This window comes from Anopheles maculipalpis, chromosome X (assembly GCF_943734695.1).
Source record: "Anopheles maculipalpis chromosome X, idAnoMacuDA_375_x, whole genome shotgun sequence".
Classification (NCBI taxonomy): Eukaryota; Metazoa; Arthropoda; class Insecta; order Diptera; family Culicidae; genus Anopheles; species Anopheles maculipalpis.
The window spans coordinates 3,057,846-3,071,929 of NC_064870.1; the positions used below are offsets into that span (position 1 = coordinate 3,057,846).

The following is a 14,084-nucleotide window of genomic DNA, read 5'->3' on the forward strand; positions in this document are numbered from 1 at the left end:
GGGGTTTGGAAGCAATCGTGACCGATTATGTGCGTCCGATTCTGTTCGGAACGACCGTACCGAAGCTTGCCCATGGACTGCTGCTGGTGGTGTCGGCCGCGACGCTCGGTGGTCTGTTCTATTTCAACTACAACGATATCGGCATCGCAGGTGTCGTCCGTAAAATCTGGTCCACCAAAGCAAAGGAATAGGAGGCGCGCACCGGTGTTTCGAATATAGGAGAAGCGGAAGTTTAAATTATTATTGTTATGTATGGTTCTCTTTTCAAGAAATGAAGGAGGGAGCATAGAAAATAGAATTGGATTTTTCCTGAAGATTTAGTAATAGCGTGCAACAAAAATTGTACAAAAAAAAAAACACAACTACAAACGGACGGCTTTGGTTGGAATACGATTTTAAAAACCAAATTTGTTATGAATTGCCTGTTTCCATGCATGAGCGCACTCGTACGACCGTACATTAATTACAGGGGTACAAAATAATTGATAAAACATTCAATCAATCAAAAAATAGTCCACAAAGTAGTACAATATATTCGTTTCGTCAACCAACATAGATTTTATCATTTATGGATAACACTCTATACTGTTTGACGACCTTCTTTGGTATTTGTGTACAGAGTCTGCATGTCAACAAGTTTGGAAGTGCTACCCCTAGAATTTTGTTTCATTTGCCGTAGTATGATGGGTTTGTTAAGTTAGATGAACCTAATTCGTCGGACTACTAGGTGAGCAGTCTCTTGGGAATTTGTCTTCTAGAAGGTATGAAGCACATTTTGGATCGAAAATCGTGAGCGATTTACTACGCCTGCAATTTTGGGCAACCTTTTGCTTTCATTCCTGAGGTAAATGATCAGCTTTGAAAATTTTACCAGGATTTTGATGTCTAAAACGCTCATTTCTTTAGAGCAAGTACTTAACATACAAAAAATTAACTCAGCAAGGCAGGAAATCGCATAGTTGCCCTTGCTTTTTCTTTAAGAAAACACTATTGAAAGCCTACAAGTGTTGCTTCTGCCCCGCATGAGCGAACCCAACTAAAAAAAATATTTGTATCAAAATAAATATTTCAAAAAATACTCCCTCCTGTACGAACATTTTGGCACAGATTTTAGAGGAAAAAGGTTTTTGTTTAAATATTGGATGAACTTTATGTGATTACAGGTGGTTACTTACAAAAAAGACTAATTTTAGCACTGAATTCATAAAGTGTAGAAACAATTTTAAAAAGTTCTAGGCTTTTTTCAAACGATTCTTTTCATTGACCTACACTGGACGGATTCTTTTTAGATACAATGTATATTGCTTATACCAGTAACATTCGATACACAGTGTATACTGTCAGAATTTCGATGCATTAGCTAATGTTTACGTGGGCGTATTTGGAGGACATTTCGTTTGGTGGAACAATCGTAACGCTTCCCACTGCTTGCTTCGTAGTAGCACGTGTGGCCTACAGACACGCATATGTTCCACCGCTTGCTCTGGACTCCAGCCATTTTTCTACAAATAAAAAAGGTTGCAAAACAGTTATTAGGGCCTTTTTCATGGATGCGACAGGGCATTAACTTTTGGTTAAAAAAAAAACGGGTCTGTCCCGTTTAATACAGCCAGCCTACCGCTTAGGAAACCTACCAAAATCAGGTAACAGCCCACGAGTGTGGCACTTCTCGTCCGGCCCGCCTTACAGTGCACATAGATCGTGCCACTTGCAACTGGTGGCCCATCGGACGCTGGCAGCTGTACAATCTTTTCGCTTGCCGGCAGAAAACGGTTCATAAAGTTAACCCCCTTCCACAGCTTTTCCTGGCACGGCGATTCAAAGATGTCGGTCGTTTCCAGCTGCAAAAACTCGACGCCCAGCTTGTCCCACCGGGCTTTATTGTTGGAAAATGCCCACAGCTCGTAATCTTCGTTCATCGACACGACTGCCTTTATGTTTTCCTTTCGCACCATTTCCTGTGCCATCGAGCGAAACGGCAGTGCGCCCAGTATGACATTCTCGTCGATGCGATCGTACCAGTTGCGGGCGGTAATTTTCTCCATCATCACATTGTAGAGCAGCGATGGGTAAAATGTGATTCTTGCAAACATCGCCTAGAAGGGAAAGAGCATAACGTTAGCCATTGGCGGGTTCGCATCCGTACCGGATCGGGAACATCCACACGACGCGGGCATTGCTCCTACCTGGCCTTGCTGCTGCTGCAGTTAGCATGAAACGTGAACAGATTTGGTTTATGTTAAAAATGTACGGGTGAAAGTACGGACGGATACTATGCACAACACACTACATGCAATGGAAGGGGAAGCGTGGGGTTGATTTTGGGAAGTCACACAGCACAATTTAAGAAAAAAAAACAAGCAAGTAACTAGGGCAAAGCAAACAATTCCTCTAAACACGCAATCGAGCACATGGAAGGCAGGCAAGCTAAAAATATAGAAGTTCATAAGAGTAAAAGAGTGTGTGTTACGGTACCGTCATCTTGGAGAAAAGGGGTTTTAATTCGGTTCGTTTTTTGGCTGGCTGGCTTTTGCTAAACTCTGGAATCTTCCACCCTCTTGCATCAGCATAAGGTCTGCATCAGCAATTTACCTAAATCACCTCCAAGTCAACAACAAAAACAAGGAGATTCCGGACCTTTATTTTCTGGACGTAAAATGGAACGAGTTGCACTCGGTCAGCCGCACAAGGCAACGTTTAAATTGTACACGAAAACCGAAACATTCTACTCCAAACAATGGGGAAAATAAATAAAAAGAGAAATCCTGTGACACGAGCATATGTTGATACTTCCGCAAGAGCGCTGACAGTATGCGCGATCGAAGGAAAACCGGTTTGTGTGACGTAAATAACCGCACGTTTGAACGTACAAGGTGGTAGCGTAGAAGTGATACATTTAGTTTATGTAGTGTAATTTAAACCACGTTTTTTCTCTTTGGATTCCATTTAAATAATGAAGCATGGCAAATGCTCCTTGCACCACTCTTCGAACTTTAGAATCCACATTGGGCTGGAATAATCTGAATCCTATTTTAAGCAAAAGTTGTCGTTGCAAAAAGATTATTTGAGTAGAGTTTCTAGTGACATTGGAGAATGTGTTCTAAATTGTACTTTTATTTAATAGATAGTAATATTAACAAAAATAAAATAGCAAATAGACACCCGAGTTAGTGTACTACTTCTACAATGCCACTCTGTAGGATAACAATACACGTCTGGGTTTTATTGAATGTGATTTTTATCATTTTTCATCATCATTTTTAATTTATCTTTACATTATTTTGTACAGATTTTTAAATATTTTTTTAAGTAAAACTGTCGAAATAGCATTTCCCATCATACAACTCCTGAGGGGTGCAATATAAACGCTCAAACGATTGCCGTTGTTCCTGCTGTCAAACACCCGAATTCATCCCACTTCCTTCACCCAGCACCACCTGTGTCCAACAACATAACGTTGACAGCGTACCAGCCAAAATTTCAATAGTCATCTAGCAAGCAGCGACCTAAAGCTTCGGAACACAATCCACGAAGCCAAGGGGTTTTAACCGAATTGTGTGCTTCATTCTAGACGCAGCAACAGCAGCAGCAACAATCACGGTTGTACTAACAGCAATCAGCATCGTCATCGTCCATAGCAGCAAACGAAAATGGCCGGAAATTTGGAGGATCGTGAAATCTGGGAAGATACAGAGGAAACGCTCGGCGAGGAGGTGCTTCGGATGCCGACCGACGAGTTGGTAAGCCGCACCCGGCTGATGGACAACGAGATCAAAATAATGAAAAGCGAGGTGGTCCGCATCAATCACGAGCTGCAAACTCAGAACGAGAAAATTAAGGACAACACGGAAAAGATCAAGGTGAACAAAACGCTACCGTATCTGGTGTCGAACGTGATCGAGCTGCTGGATGTGGACCCGCAGGAGGAGGAAGATGACGGTGCGGTGGTGGTGCTAGATTCGCAGCGGAAGGGCAAGTGTGCGGTAATTAAAACGTCCACCCGTCAGACGTACTTCCTGCCGGTGATTGGGTTGGTCGATTCGGACAAGCTGAAGCCCGGCGATCTCGTTGGCGTGAACAAAGACTCGTACCTTATACTGGAAACGCTTCCGGCCGAATACGATGCGCGGGTGAAAGCGATGGAGGTGGACGAACGGCCAACGGAACAGTACTCCGATATCGGTGGGCTGGACAAGCAGATCCAGGAGCTGATCGAAGCGGTCGTACTGCCGATGACGCACAAGGACAAGTTCAAGAACCTTGGCATCCATCCACCGAAGGGTGTGCTGCTGTACGGGCCACCGGGAACGGGGAAAACGCTCCTCGCCCGTGCCTGTGCAGCACAGACTAAATCCACCTTCCTAAAGCTAGCCGGACCGCAGCTGGTACAGATGTTTATCGGCGATGGTGCCAAGCTGGTGCGGGATGCGTTCGCCCTGGCGAAAGAAAAATCACCCGCAATCATCTTCATCGACGAGCTCGATGCAATCGGTACGAAGCGTTTCGATTCGGAAAAGGCAGGCGATCGTGAGGTACAGCGAACGATGCTTGAGCTGCTAAACCAGCTGGATGGTTTCAGTTCAACCGCCGACATTAAGGTAATTGCCGCAACGAACCGCGTAGATATACTCGATCCGGCCCTTTTACGATCCGGTCGGCTCGATCGTAAAATTGAATTTCCCCACCCGAACGAGGAGGCACGTGCCCGCATCATGCAGATCCACTCGCGCAAAATGAACGTCAGCCCGGACGTGAACTTTGAGGAGCTGGCCCGCTCGACGGACGATTTTAACGGTGCGCAGTGTAAGGCGGTGTGCGTGGAGGCGGGCATGATAGCGCTGCGCCGTTCGGCCGTGTCCGTCATACACGAAGATTTTATGGACGCGATCATGGAGGTGCAGTCGAAGAAGAAGGCAAATCTGAACTACTTTGCCTGAGCAATCGAGGGGCCTCTCACTGGCTGTCGTATTAGGATTAAGGTTGCTTTCTTCGTTTATTCGAAATACTTTTCATGTGTTTAAACACATGAAAAGTGTTTACGTGTCTCGCGTGGTTTTTGTTGTAGGGAATCTATTGTAGCAAGCTCCGATATTTTGAATTGTTCGTGAGGGAGAAACCCCTGCGTCCTCCCAAATTTTTTCCCAACAACAAATTGTAAGGAACTAAATTACAGCCTCTATAAATAAAGGAAAAAAAAAACTAAAGAAAACTGATTTAAGTTGGTTTATTTTTCTTTTTTATTCATAAAGGACGGCCAGGCCGTATTGCTAGTTTATTTTTCTAGTTTATCTAACGAAAAATGATGACGCTAATTAGAAGGAAAAATGAACAACTTCGCTATTCAAATTTTACAAAGCGCTAACAAGAGTAGGCTTCAAGCCTACTAAGATGTAAGAGAGGCAGCTGATGGCCTTGCAGGATGACAACTCGTCTGCAGCCGACCGTCCAGACCCCGAGACCACCCGACGCAATCGGTACGACCGGCGGAACGAGGCCAGGCGCCTCCAAACAGTGGCAGCAAGAGAAGCACGGCGAGGTGGACGGCCTCCACCCCCACCCCCGTCACCAACAACGGCTGCCCGACGAGAGGCGATTCGAGCACGGGTCGCTCTATGGCGAGAGCGCCATAGAGACACCGTTAACATCCGGGCCCTTTTCAATCCGAATGCCTCCAGCGACGAGGAGAGCTTCGATGAAGAGGAGCTACACTCGAGGGGCCTAACCCCATCCGAGCTGGCAGCGGCCAGCGAGGAAGAGCGTTCGAGGCGCTAGGGGGTTTACGATTAGTAATGGAAACAGCGGGTTTTCATTACTAATCGAATGAAACCAATGAGAACAAAAAAAGGAAGGTCTTCTTCTTAGACAGGAGCGGGAGAAAATTCCCACAGGGGAATACAAATGTACTGCCGCTGGAAAAAAACCCCTTCTGGGCAGAACTGCGTGCAGATAAAAGAAAGGTGAGTTGAACAATCTGTAAGGCCACAACGGTGGACAAAAAGTTACCGCAGAAAAGAACCCTCGCGGGAATAGTACTGCGTGTGACCAAGGAGAGGAATTTGTAAAATTCTTGGATTGAATAAATTCCGCCTAAAAAAAAAAAAGCCTACTAAGATGTCTCCATACAAATTTTGCTAATAGCTAGCAGTGCTTCGTAGACAATTATAGTTTTTTTTTATTCATAAAGGGCCTGGCCGTCCTATTGGCCGTATTGCTTACAATAACTTAAAAGTAAGATACTCCTTTCAACTTTGCTGGGAGACATTTCTTTCTCCGAGCCGTGAAAGGGCACCATATCCCGGGTGTGCTCGGTTGTTCCGTTGCGTATATTCCGTCATCCAAATCCAAAGTCGTGTTCATAGCGAGGGTCTTATCGTGTGAGGGCACCTTATTTCGGGGTGTGTGTTTCCATGCTCGTAGTCCTGATGGTAGCAGGGGTCTTGATCGTTTTCCATTTCGAAGGTACCTTGATTGTGTCCTATCATGAAGTCTCGTTCGTTTCCTTCTTCTTCCCGTCGCTTGTTTGTCCATCCATAGCATAGGCCGGTGCAACTTTTCCATATGGTACGCAACCCTTCACAGACAATTATAGTTTTGATTTATGGATTTAAATGGTCTTTTCCACGCATACTTTAGCGATAAGTTTTTTTGATTTTTGGATTAAAAGTACTTAAAAGATGGCATAGAAATGTTGTTATCTACTCGAAGCTAGCGAGCATTTGGAGATTCTGGGGAATATCCAAGTAGCCATCCAAAGAGTGTTCTAGATTCGTCTCCCTGGAACCCTGCATACGTAGACGGGTAGAGCAGAGGAATATTCACCACGATATTTATGAAACACTAACCTGGTAAAAGACTTCTGCACCCGTTGGACACGACCCACAACAAAACCCTTACAGAAGAAATTGTTACGGCTGATTTAAACTCCGGTGTCTTCTAGCGCTTCAACCAATCGACCACTACACACCATCCAAGGAGTCATCGCTGCAGCTGAAAATTTCGTCGGTCGTCAATCTCGTGAGCCGGAGCACGCGTGACCTTACCCAAAACGGTGCCGATTACTATCCGGACCGTACCAGCCCGAACGGTCCCCGACACTGAATAAAATGTGTTCCTGCGCAATCTGCAAAACCGTGCGCCGGAACTGTACCGCACATTGGAACAAACGCTTGGTACCCGATCACCGGTAACGCTGAACAAAGACACGGCCAGCATTGTGCGGCGTGTGAGCTCGATTACGGACGATTATCCGGACACTTACCGGTTTCCGGCGGTACACCGGGACGATAGGGATGATGATTACCGGTTTTAGAGATAAAAACGCAAATTCGCTTACATTTGCATCGTTTTATTAAAAAAAACTTATTTGTTGTAACATTTAATTATCTCCTTCCCTGTCTCCGCTCGTTTGTCATGGCACAAATGGCATAGTCTTTTTCGGCTTCCTTATTCTTCTGAGTGACGCGTTGTCAGGGCAAAAACTTTAATGCGTTCATTGTATGCCTTATTGTTGAGACTGCAAATGAAACACACAAGCAGGCGCAATTAGTAATGAGATACTTAGAGTGAGTGGAAAAATAGTCGCATCTTACTGGTATTCATCAGCGGCCTCACAATTAACAATGTTATGAGCTTCGGGCTTATCCAAAACATCATTGACGCGGTAAAGCACGTCCTTAATTGTGTATGTTCGATGCCAATATCTTGGATTCAACATATCAATTATAAGTGTCCCTTCCGTTGTGACGTTAGGGTGGTACATTTGTTCCTCAAAAGTTACTAATGGCGGGCTTGAGGGGTAGTCGAAAAATCCAAACACCATGGACAGCCGATACCTGCCATTTTCCCATGCCGTCTAGAAGAAGCAAGACGAGCAGATATGTAGTATTTGCCGCTCATCTAGAGCATTCATTCATACTTACTCCTTCCGGACCGGGGACCACACACGACCAATCAAAATAGTCGATAAATCCAGAGCTCCTGCGCTTCGGAACGGCAACAAAACCCTGCGAACAAATACGGGAAAGCATCGATCAGGTGGGAACAACGCGAAATGGAACACGCTGGGAAGTGCTATTTGTGCGTTTTCTTACCCATTTGTGGTCTTTCCGCCACTTCTTATGCTCCAGCATCAAATGGTTTTGAACGTTTTTGAAATTCTGCATGGTGTTGGGGAAAAAAACTTACGATGTACAGCGGACACTCGTCGGATTGAAAGTTAAGAATGATCTGAACAGAGTACAGCACCGCACGCAGTTTAATGATAGCTCCAACGTATAAAATGGCGAACCAGATCGGGATGAACGTCTCCCGTAGCTATGGCGACGGGTACGGTAGCTTTTTTTTTAAAGCCACGGTACACGGTTCGAGATGTCAACAAGTTTACGGTTGAAAGGGGTGGAGGGAGAGATTGTTGAAAATTTGCCTCAAAAAGATTTCGCCTCTTCGAAGCGAAAATTTGGAAGGATCTCGCCTCCCTGCCTTTTCCTATGCGGTTGAAGAGTTTTGGAGTTTGCGGTGCAGGGTTGCACATGTACGGGCAAAACGGACGGGCTAGGTAATTCTAAATTTAAATTCGAAAGGTAGTGGTAAATTGGAATGAAACTGTTGTTATAAAATATTTCATGAACTCGCTGAATATATTTCAGGAGCGTTTCAACCTAGGGTAACTGCAGCATGCAGTACATGTACCAGCTTTAGGCAGGCTAATACCTGAATGTTTCGATATACTCGGATAAGGGTTTTAATTCAATTACAAAGAATTTAAGTAAAAATGCAAACGTTCATTTATACTACTGTTCGAAATTTGTACACCTCTCTAACATGTGCGTTAACGACTAGCCGTCTGCTGTTAAACCATCGTTTATTTTAACAGAAATGAATTTTTATTCTACAATTGATTATGACGTTCCAGTGCCGTATTGTCAAACAGAAATGAATACTAGTTGAATTTTATATAAGCCAACATTATATTTTAACGACAATTAAAATTTGTTAAATGGTTCGCGATACCAGCTAATCTGTGGAAAGTTTGTCGAATTGTGTTTCGGAAAGTAAAACGAAACGAAAGAAACCAAGAGAATGAATACATTTTTACGGAAGCTGTGTTTCGTAATGATTATACTTGTGTGTGTGTGTGTGATAACTATTTTGAAACAAATGGTAATATCACAATTATTTACAGTTTTCTGTCCCTTTTCTGCACCTACCGCAGCATACAATACACCCGCCCACCTCCCTCACTCTATTCGACGTTTTCATTTGACGTCGAATCTACTTGTGGTTCACTATTGCGATTTGCCCGATTTTCGGCATTTTCTAAATTGTTTAACCGTGTTCCACTGAGGTTAGAAACATCATCCTCCGGGGGTGTTGGGGTACTGGCGGCTCCCGTGTCAGTAGTAGTAGGTGTGCTAGTAGAGGCAACCGGAATGCTACTCGGTGGAGCTTCATTTCCGATACGATCGTTTTGGTTGGCTGGTGGTGATGTCGGTACTGTTGGAACCGGTCGCCAGAAGTAGACACCGGCACCGCACAGTATCGTTATCACCGTGATCAGATAAAGGTCCCAGTTGGAGGCAATGTTTTCATCTAGATTGAAAATTATTTTTAACGGCGTCTGGAAAAAGGGAAAAGGTTTTAGAGTGTGTTTGCGAGAGAACACTAAAAGTATAGTTAAAGTAAAAAGGAACGCTTCGGGAAACCTCTTTTAACGATTCCAGCTTGAACAGGAGCTGCAGTTTGATGAGTGCTAGCGTAACCGGAACTTTCGCATCGACGCTTGAGTCGGCGGCCAGGTCGTAGCATCGCTTGGCGAGGTGTATGTCCTTCTTCATGCCCAAACCTTGCTCGTGCATGTAGCCCAGATTGAACATGGCCTGTGCATTGTTCTGCTGTTCGGAAGCCATCCTATAGAGAAAAAATAGGTAACAGAAGCATTAGTTTGATACAAGCCTTCTCTAGTCTCTCAAAACAGCTGTGACAACACTCCGCGCTTCGAACCCCAAAACAATTTTCAAAACTCTATGTTGTATTCGATTCGAAAAGAGTTTTAAAAAGCCCTTTGCGATTCGACACCCAAAAGAGTTTAATTAGCTCCTTGGGAATGAGTGAGTGAGACATTTTTCCTACCTGTAGTGCGATGCAGCCATCTCGTAATCGATTAACGTACCCATCCCGTAGTAGTGATAGTCGCCGAGTTTTACCTGCGCCGCCGAATAGCCCTGGGCAGCTGCCCGACCCCAATACTGCAGGGCACGGACCAGCTCTTCACCACGGTCCTTGAACAGGTTAACCTCTTCACGATCGAGCAGAAAGCCAGCATTGCTTTGGGCCACCTCGTAACCCATCTCGGAGAGCAGTGCGTACTGCATGAACGATTCCTCAAACCGGTACGATCGATAATCCTGATAGCCGGACATTAACCGATCCGCCCATTTGCCCCGTTCGGCTACATTCTTAAACAGCTCAACCGCCGTCGGACAGGATCGTATCATACCGAGCCCGATCGCGTGCATCTGGCCAAGATTGTAGAACGCTAGCACGTGACCGGATTGAGAGGCTAGACTGAAGTATTTAATTGCCAGCTTAAAATCTCGCTGCACACCGATGCCACCTGTAAGTTTTTTTTTGAAAGACAACAGAAAAAGAGAAGAATTAAGAAACATTTTCGCAAACAGAGTAGTGTTGAGATATTTGTTGAAAAAAAAAAAAAGGAACTGAAGGGAACAAGTTCAAATTACAGAATTGCGTGCATTTTTTCAACAATAATACGACTATTAGACTGAAAATATGAAATCCTTTAAATCCTTTAAATGAAAAGCTTTTGTTTCTATATTGAAAACGGGTTGCATATTCGAAAATAAACGGAACGAAAATAGATAAAAAGGAACGGAACTATATTGCTAGATTGCGAAGCGGAACGGTCAACACTAAAACAGAGAGATTCTTCATTTGTCTTACTTACTGTAATACATATTTCCTAGCTGCAGCTGTCCATCCACCCAGCCTTGGTCGGCCGCTTTCGCAAAGTACTTCAGTGCCTTCATCGTATCCTTGCGCACACCCTTACCGTGCAGATACATGATGCCGAGCCCGCTCTGCCCAACCGGATTACCAAGATCAGCCGCCTTTTTAAAGTACTTGAAGGCCGTCTCATTGTCCGCCTTAATGTTATCGCTACCCTCGAGATAGATTTTGCCCAGAAAAGCCATCGCTACCGCGTTTCCAGCATTCGCCGCCTGGCTAAAGTACTGCAATGCTCGCTGATGATCCAACGGGATGCCACGTCCACCTTGGTAGTGCAGCTGACCTAATCCTACCTGCGCCTGAACGTCACCCTTGTCCGCCAGCAGCTGATAGTAGTCGATCAGATCGTTGTCCAGTATGCCCGAGCTTGGTCCCGAATTGTCTACCTCGTCCAGCAACCTTATCCGGTGGACGGCAGCACCACCGGAAAAAGTCACCTGTGACGCAACCTTTGTCGCAACCTTCCGATAGTACTCGAGTGCCGTTTCGCAGCTATTCGGTACCCCAACACCCGCCCAATACCGATAGCCGAGTGCCATTTGGGCCCAGGAATTTTCACCGGCCGCTGCCAGTGTGTAGTACAGCAGTGCCTTACCCTGGCTTACGTTAAATCCTATCCCAGCAGCGTGCATAAACCCGAGTCCCATCTGGGCATCCGGTAACCCTTCCTCGGCCAGCTCCAGAAACGTTTGCTTTGCCGACTCAATATCCAGCGCGACCGGACTGCCGAGCAGTTGGGCCCAGGCAACGTGACTTCTTGCGAGCGGATGACCCTTCCCGGCCGCTTCCACCATTAGCTTGTGACCGAGCAGACGGTCCACCCGCGTCTTGTTTAGGACACTAAGGGCACGTTCATATATTTTGCCCGATTCGGTCAGTTCCTCGCTCGGGGGAACCAACTCCGAATTGGACTGCTGCTGCTGTTCGATCTCCTCTATCTCGTTCACGATGTTCTGTATCATCAGCTTCTGCACCTCCAGGATGTCGTACAGTACGCTCGGGATTTTCTTACCGTCCTTCTCCTTGGCGAAATCCGTTAACTGCACCAGCTTGATCGTATCGAGATCCAGCTTTTCCCAGGGCCGTTGTTGCTCCTGATCGGTACTGTCCGCGGATGTCTTCTCCTCGTCGCCCACCTTGATCAATCCTTCGGCCGCTTTACGTTCATTGCTGGTGGCAACATTCTCCACCAGCACCCGTTCGGTGCTGCCCGGTGGTGGCCGACTTTCGTCCTCGCTATCCTCCTGCCGTGACTGTGCGTGTACCTTGCTCTTGTCCACGTTCGATGCCTCCAAACTCCACGGTAAACCGACGGTAAGTAGCAGCAGTCCCGTAACGAGGACACACCTGCTCCTTAGCCACATCATGCTTTCCGGCCGGTTTTGGGGAGCCCTTAACCCTTAACCTACGGTACTTGCCCAACACGGAACGATGCACCCTCGACACTCGGTTGATTGTGACGTTGATTGATTGTGCACCCGGAAAAATGGACTTCTGTCGTGCGGGTTCGGCAAATTGCAATGTTTTTGTTTTAACTTTTGCGGTGCTACTGCCCGAACGGCTACTTTCTACCGATTGTGATAAGTAGAGAAGAGATTTGCAACATTTTCTTTTTACCATCTGTCAGTGGTTTAGAACATGACGTGTCTCTATTTTACACGGCGATGTTGTTCATTCGATATGCGTGTATTTGTTGACAACATTGCACTCGCTAGACAAACAATAGAGAGGAGCTACGCGATAGCAAACGAATGATAGCCACAACAATCCGGAACCGGGATCCGAGCCGTACCGTAGAGAGACAGAGAGAGAGAGAGAAAGAAAATAAAAGTTTAAAAACTTGCAAAACTATTTATTTTCGCATGGTAATAACAATGATTGTTGAGAAATCACTAAATTTAGTTACAAAATCTTTTCTTTTGTTGGGTGGGGAAGGGGGTTATGTTTTACTTTTTCTTGATAATACGATTTGAGAGTTCTTGGCCGTGTCTAGCAGCACTGGTGCCATGTTTGACAGTTGCTTTGCTCGTGATGTCAACTGACAGGCGCGTGGTATAATACGTGGAAAATACGAACCGGATTGGCGGGCTGCGGGCCACGAAAGATTTTAAAATGAAATTTCCACTTTTCGTGAGTGGTGGTAAAAATTTCTCACAATGAAATCGTTTTTTGAGAACCTGGAGCATATACAGGCTACCACACAAGACATGGAGAAGAAGCTGCAATCGGAATATGGAGTTTTTTTAGAGTTTTGCATCGATTTCACCAGTTTAAATCTGCTGTGGCCTGGGGCCCTAAATCATTACATAAATTAACGCACTCTGATCAAGCTCAACACACAAATTTTCATGAACGAAAAAAGATTTCATAAGAAAATTACGCATTAATTTTTATTACTTTTGAATGCTGCTGAATTGGTGGTTTTTTTCTTTCAGATTAACATCACAATAAAATCTCCACCGATCTGAGGATTATGATATCTTCACCCAACAGCAAGGATTATGATATTTGCACAACCAAACAACAAGAAAGGATGACACACGACTTGACAATGTCTTCAGCAGACATGCATATCCTGGTGCGATGCTCTCCCTCTTCGAAAAGCCTCCTTGAACAGCGTTTGCGCAGTAACCGCTGGACTTCGTCTGTATCGTGTTGAACGGTATTTAGTTTCATGTACGACTCCAATGGTTTAGAATCAACAAAACGGGAAAGATCCGTTTTTTTGTACCACTAGGGTGTAGGTTTTTTTTATGAAGCATCCCAGTTTTTTACCGACCGCGAAGTGTATCGACCTATTAGCGAACATGAAAGCATAGTACTCGTTTAGGAACAGTGGCGCGAATGGAATTGTTGTGCGAAATCAATTCTACTGACGCCCATGCACCCTGTGTAGTAGTAGGTGGGCCCAAGTGCCAGTAGCGACTGTTCAGTTTCTAAACGGAAGGTGTCTTGGTAAATATTGCCCTCTGCACCATGAACTCCACAACAGTACCGGCGGCAACAACGACCGCCTCAGCGTCATCGGTACACCAGAAAAAACCACCGGTCCCAGTGAA

At 45.3% G+C, this 14,084-nt stretch overlaps 6 protein-coding genes across 6 annotated transcripts in view; 2 read left to right on the plus strand and 4 right to left on the minus strand.

Moving 5' to 3' along the window:
* Positions 1–4,937, plus strand: part of LOC126558010 (26S proteasome regulatory subunit 6A-B) — a 309,006-nt gene extending 304,069 nt beyond the window's left edge. Inside the window, exon 2 of the mRNA XM_050213945.1 lies at positions 3,639–4,937. Coding sequence (XP_050069902.1) covers positions 3,651–4,937 — 1,287 coding nt within the window. The 5' untranslated portion in view covers positions 3,639–3,650. The remainder of the gene's footprint in view (positions 1–3,638) is intronic.
* Positions 1–14,084, minus strand: part of LOC126558163 (uncharacterized) — a 481,612-nt gene that overhangs the window by 147,708 nt on the left and 319,820 nt on the right. The gene's annotated exons all lie outside the window — the stretch shown is intronic.
* The window catches only part of LOC126561177 (uncharacterized), a 408,397-nt gene that overhangs the window by 1,792 nt on the left and 392,521 nt on the right, over positions 1–14,084 (minus strand). The gene's annotated exons all lie outside the window — the stretch shown is intronic.
* The window catches only part of LOC126561015 (succinate dehydrogenase [ubiquinone] cytochrome b small subunit, mitochondrial), a 156,751-nt gene that overhangs the window by 498 nt on the left and 142,169 nt on the right, over positions 1–14,084 (plus strand). The window contains exon 3 of the mRNA XM_050216967.1: positions 2–206. Coding sequence (XP_050072924.1) covers positions 2–191 — 190 coding nt within the window. The 3' untranslated portion in view covers positions 192–206. The remainder of the gene's footprint in view (position 1; positions 207–14,084) is intronic.
* Positions 1,368–2,201, minus strand: LOC126561755 (phosphatidylglycerophosphatase and protein-tyrosine phosphatase 1). The gene is made up of 3 exons (XM_050218068.1): positions 2,187–2,201; positions 1,635–2,096; positions 1,368–1,502 (listed from the first exon to the last, which is right to left on the minus strand). The coding sequence occupies exons 2-3, from the start codon at positions 2,091–2,093 to the stop codon at positions 1,368–1,370; spliced, it is 594 nt and encodes a 197-aa protein (XP_050074025.1). The 5' UTR covers positions 2,094–2,096; positions 2,187–2,201.
* LOC126568375 (protein sel-1 homolog 1) lies at positions 9,242–12,392 on the minus strand. Its single transcript, XM_050224844.1, has 4 exons — positions 10,964–12,392; positions 10,129–10,612; positions 9,702–9,906; positions 9,242–9,616 (listed from the first exon to the last, which is right to left on the minus strand). The coding sequence occupies exons 1-4, from the start codon at positions 12,390–12,392 to the stop codon at positions 9,242–9,244; spliced, it is 2,493 nt and encodes an 830-aa protein (XP_050080801.1).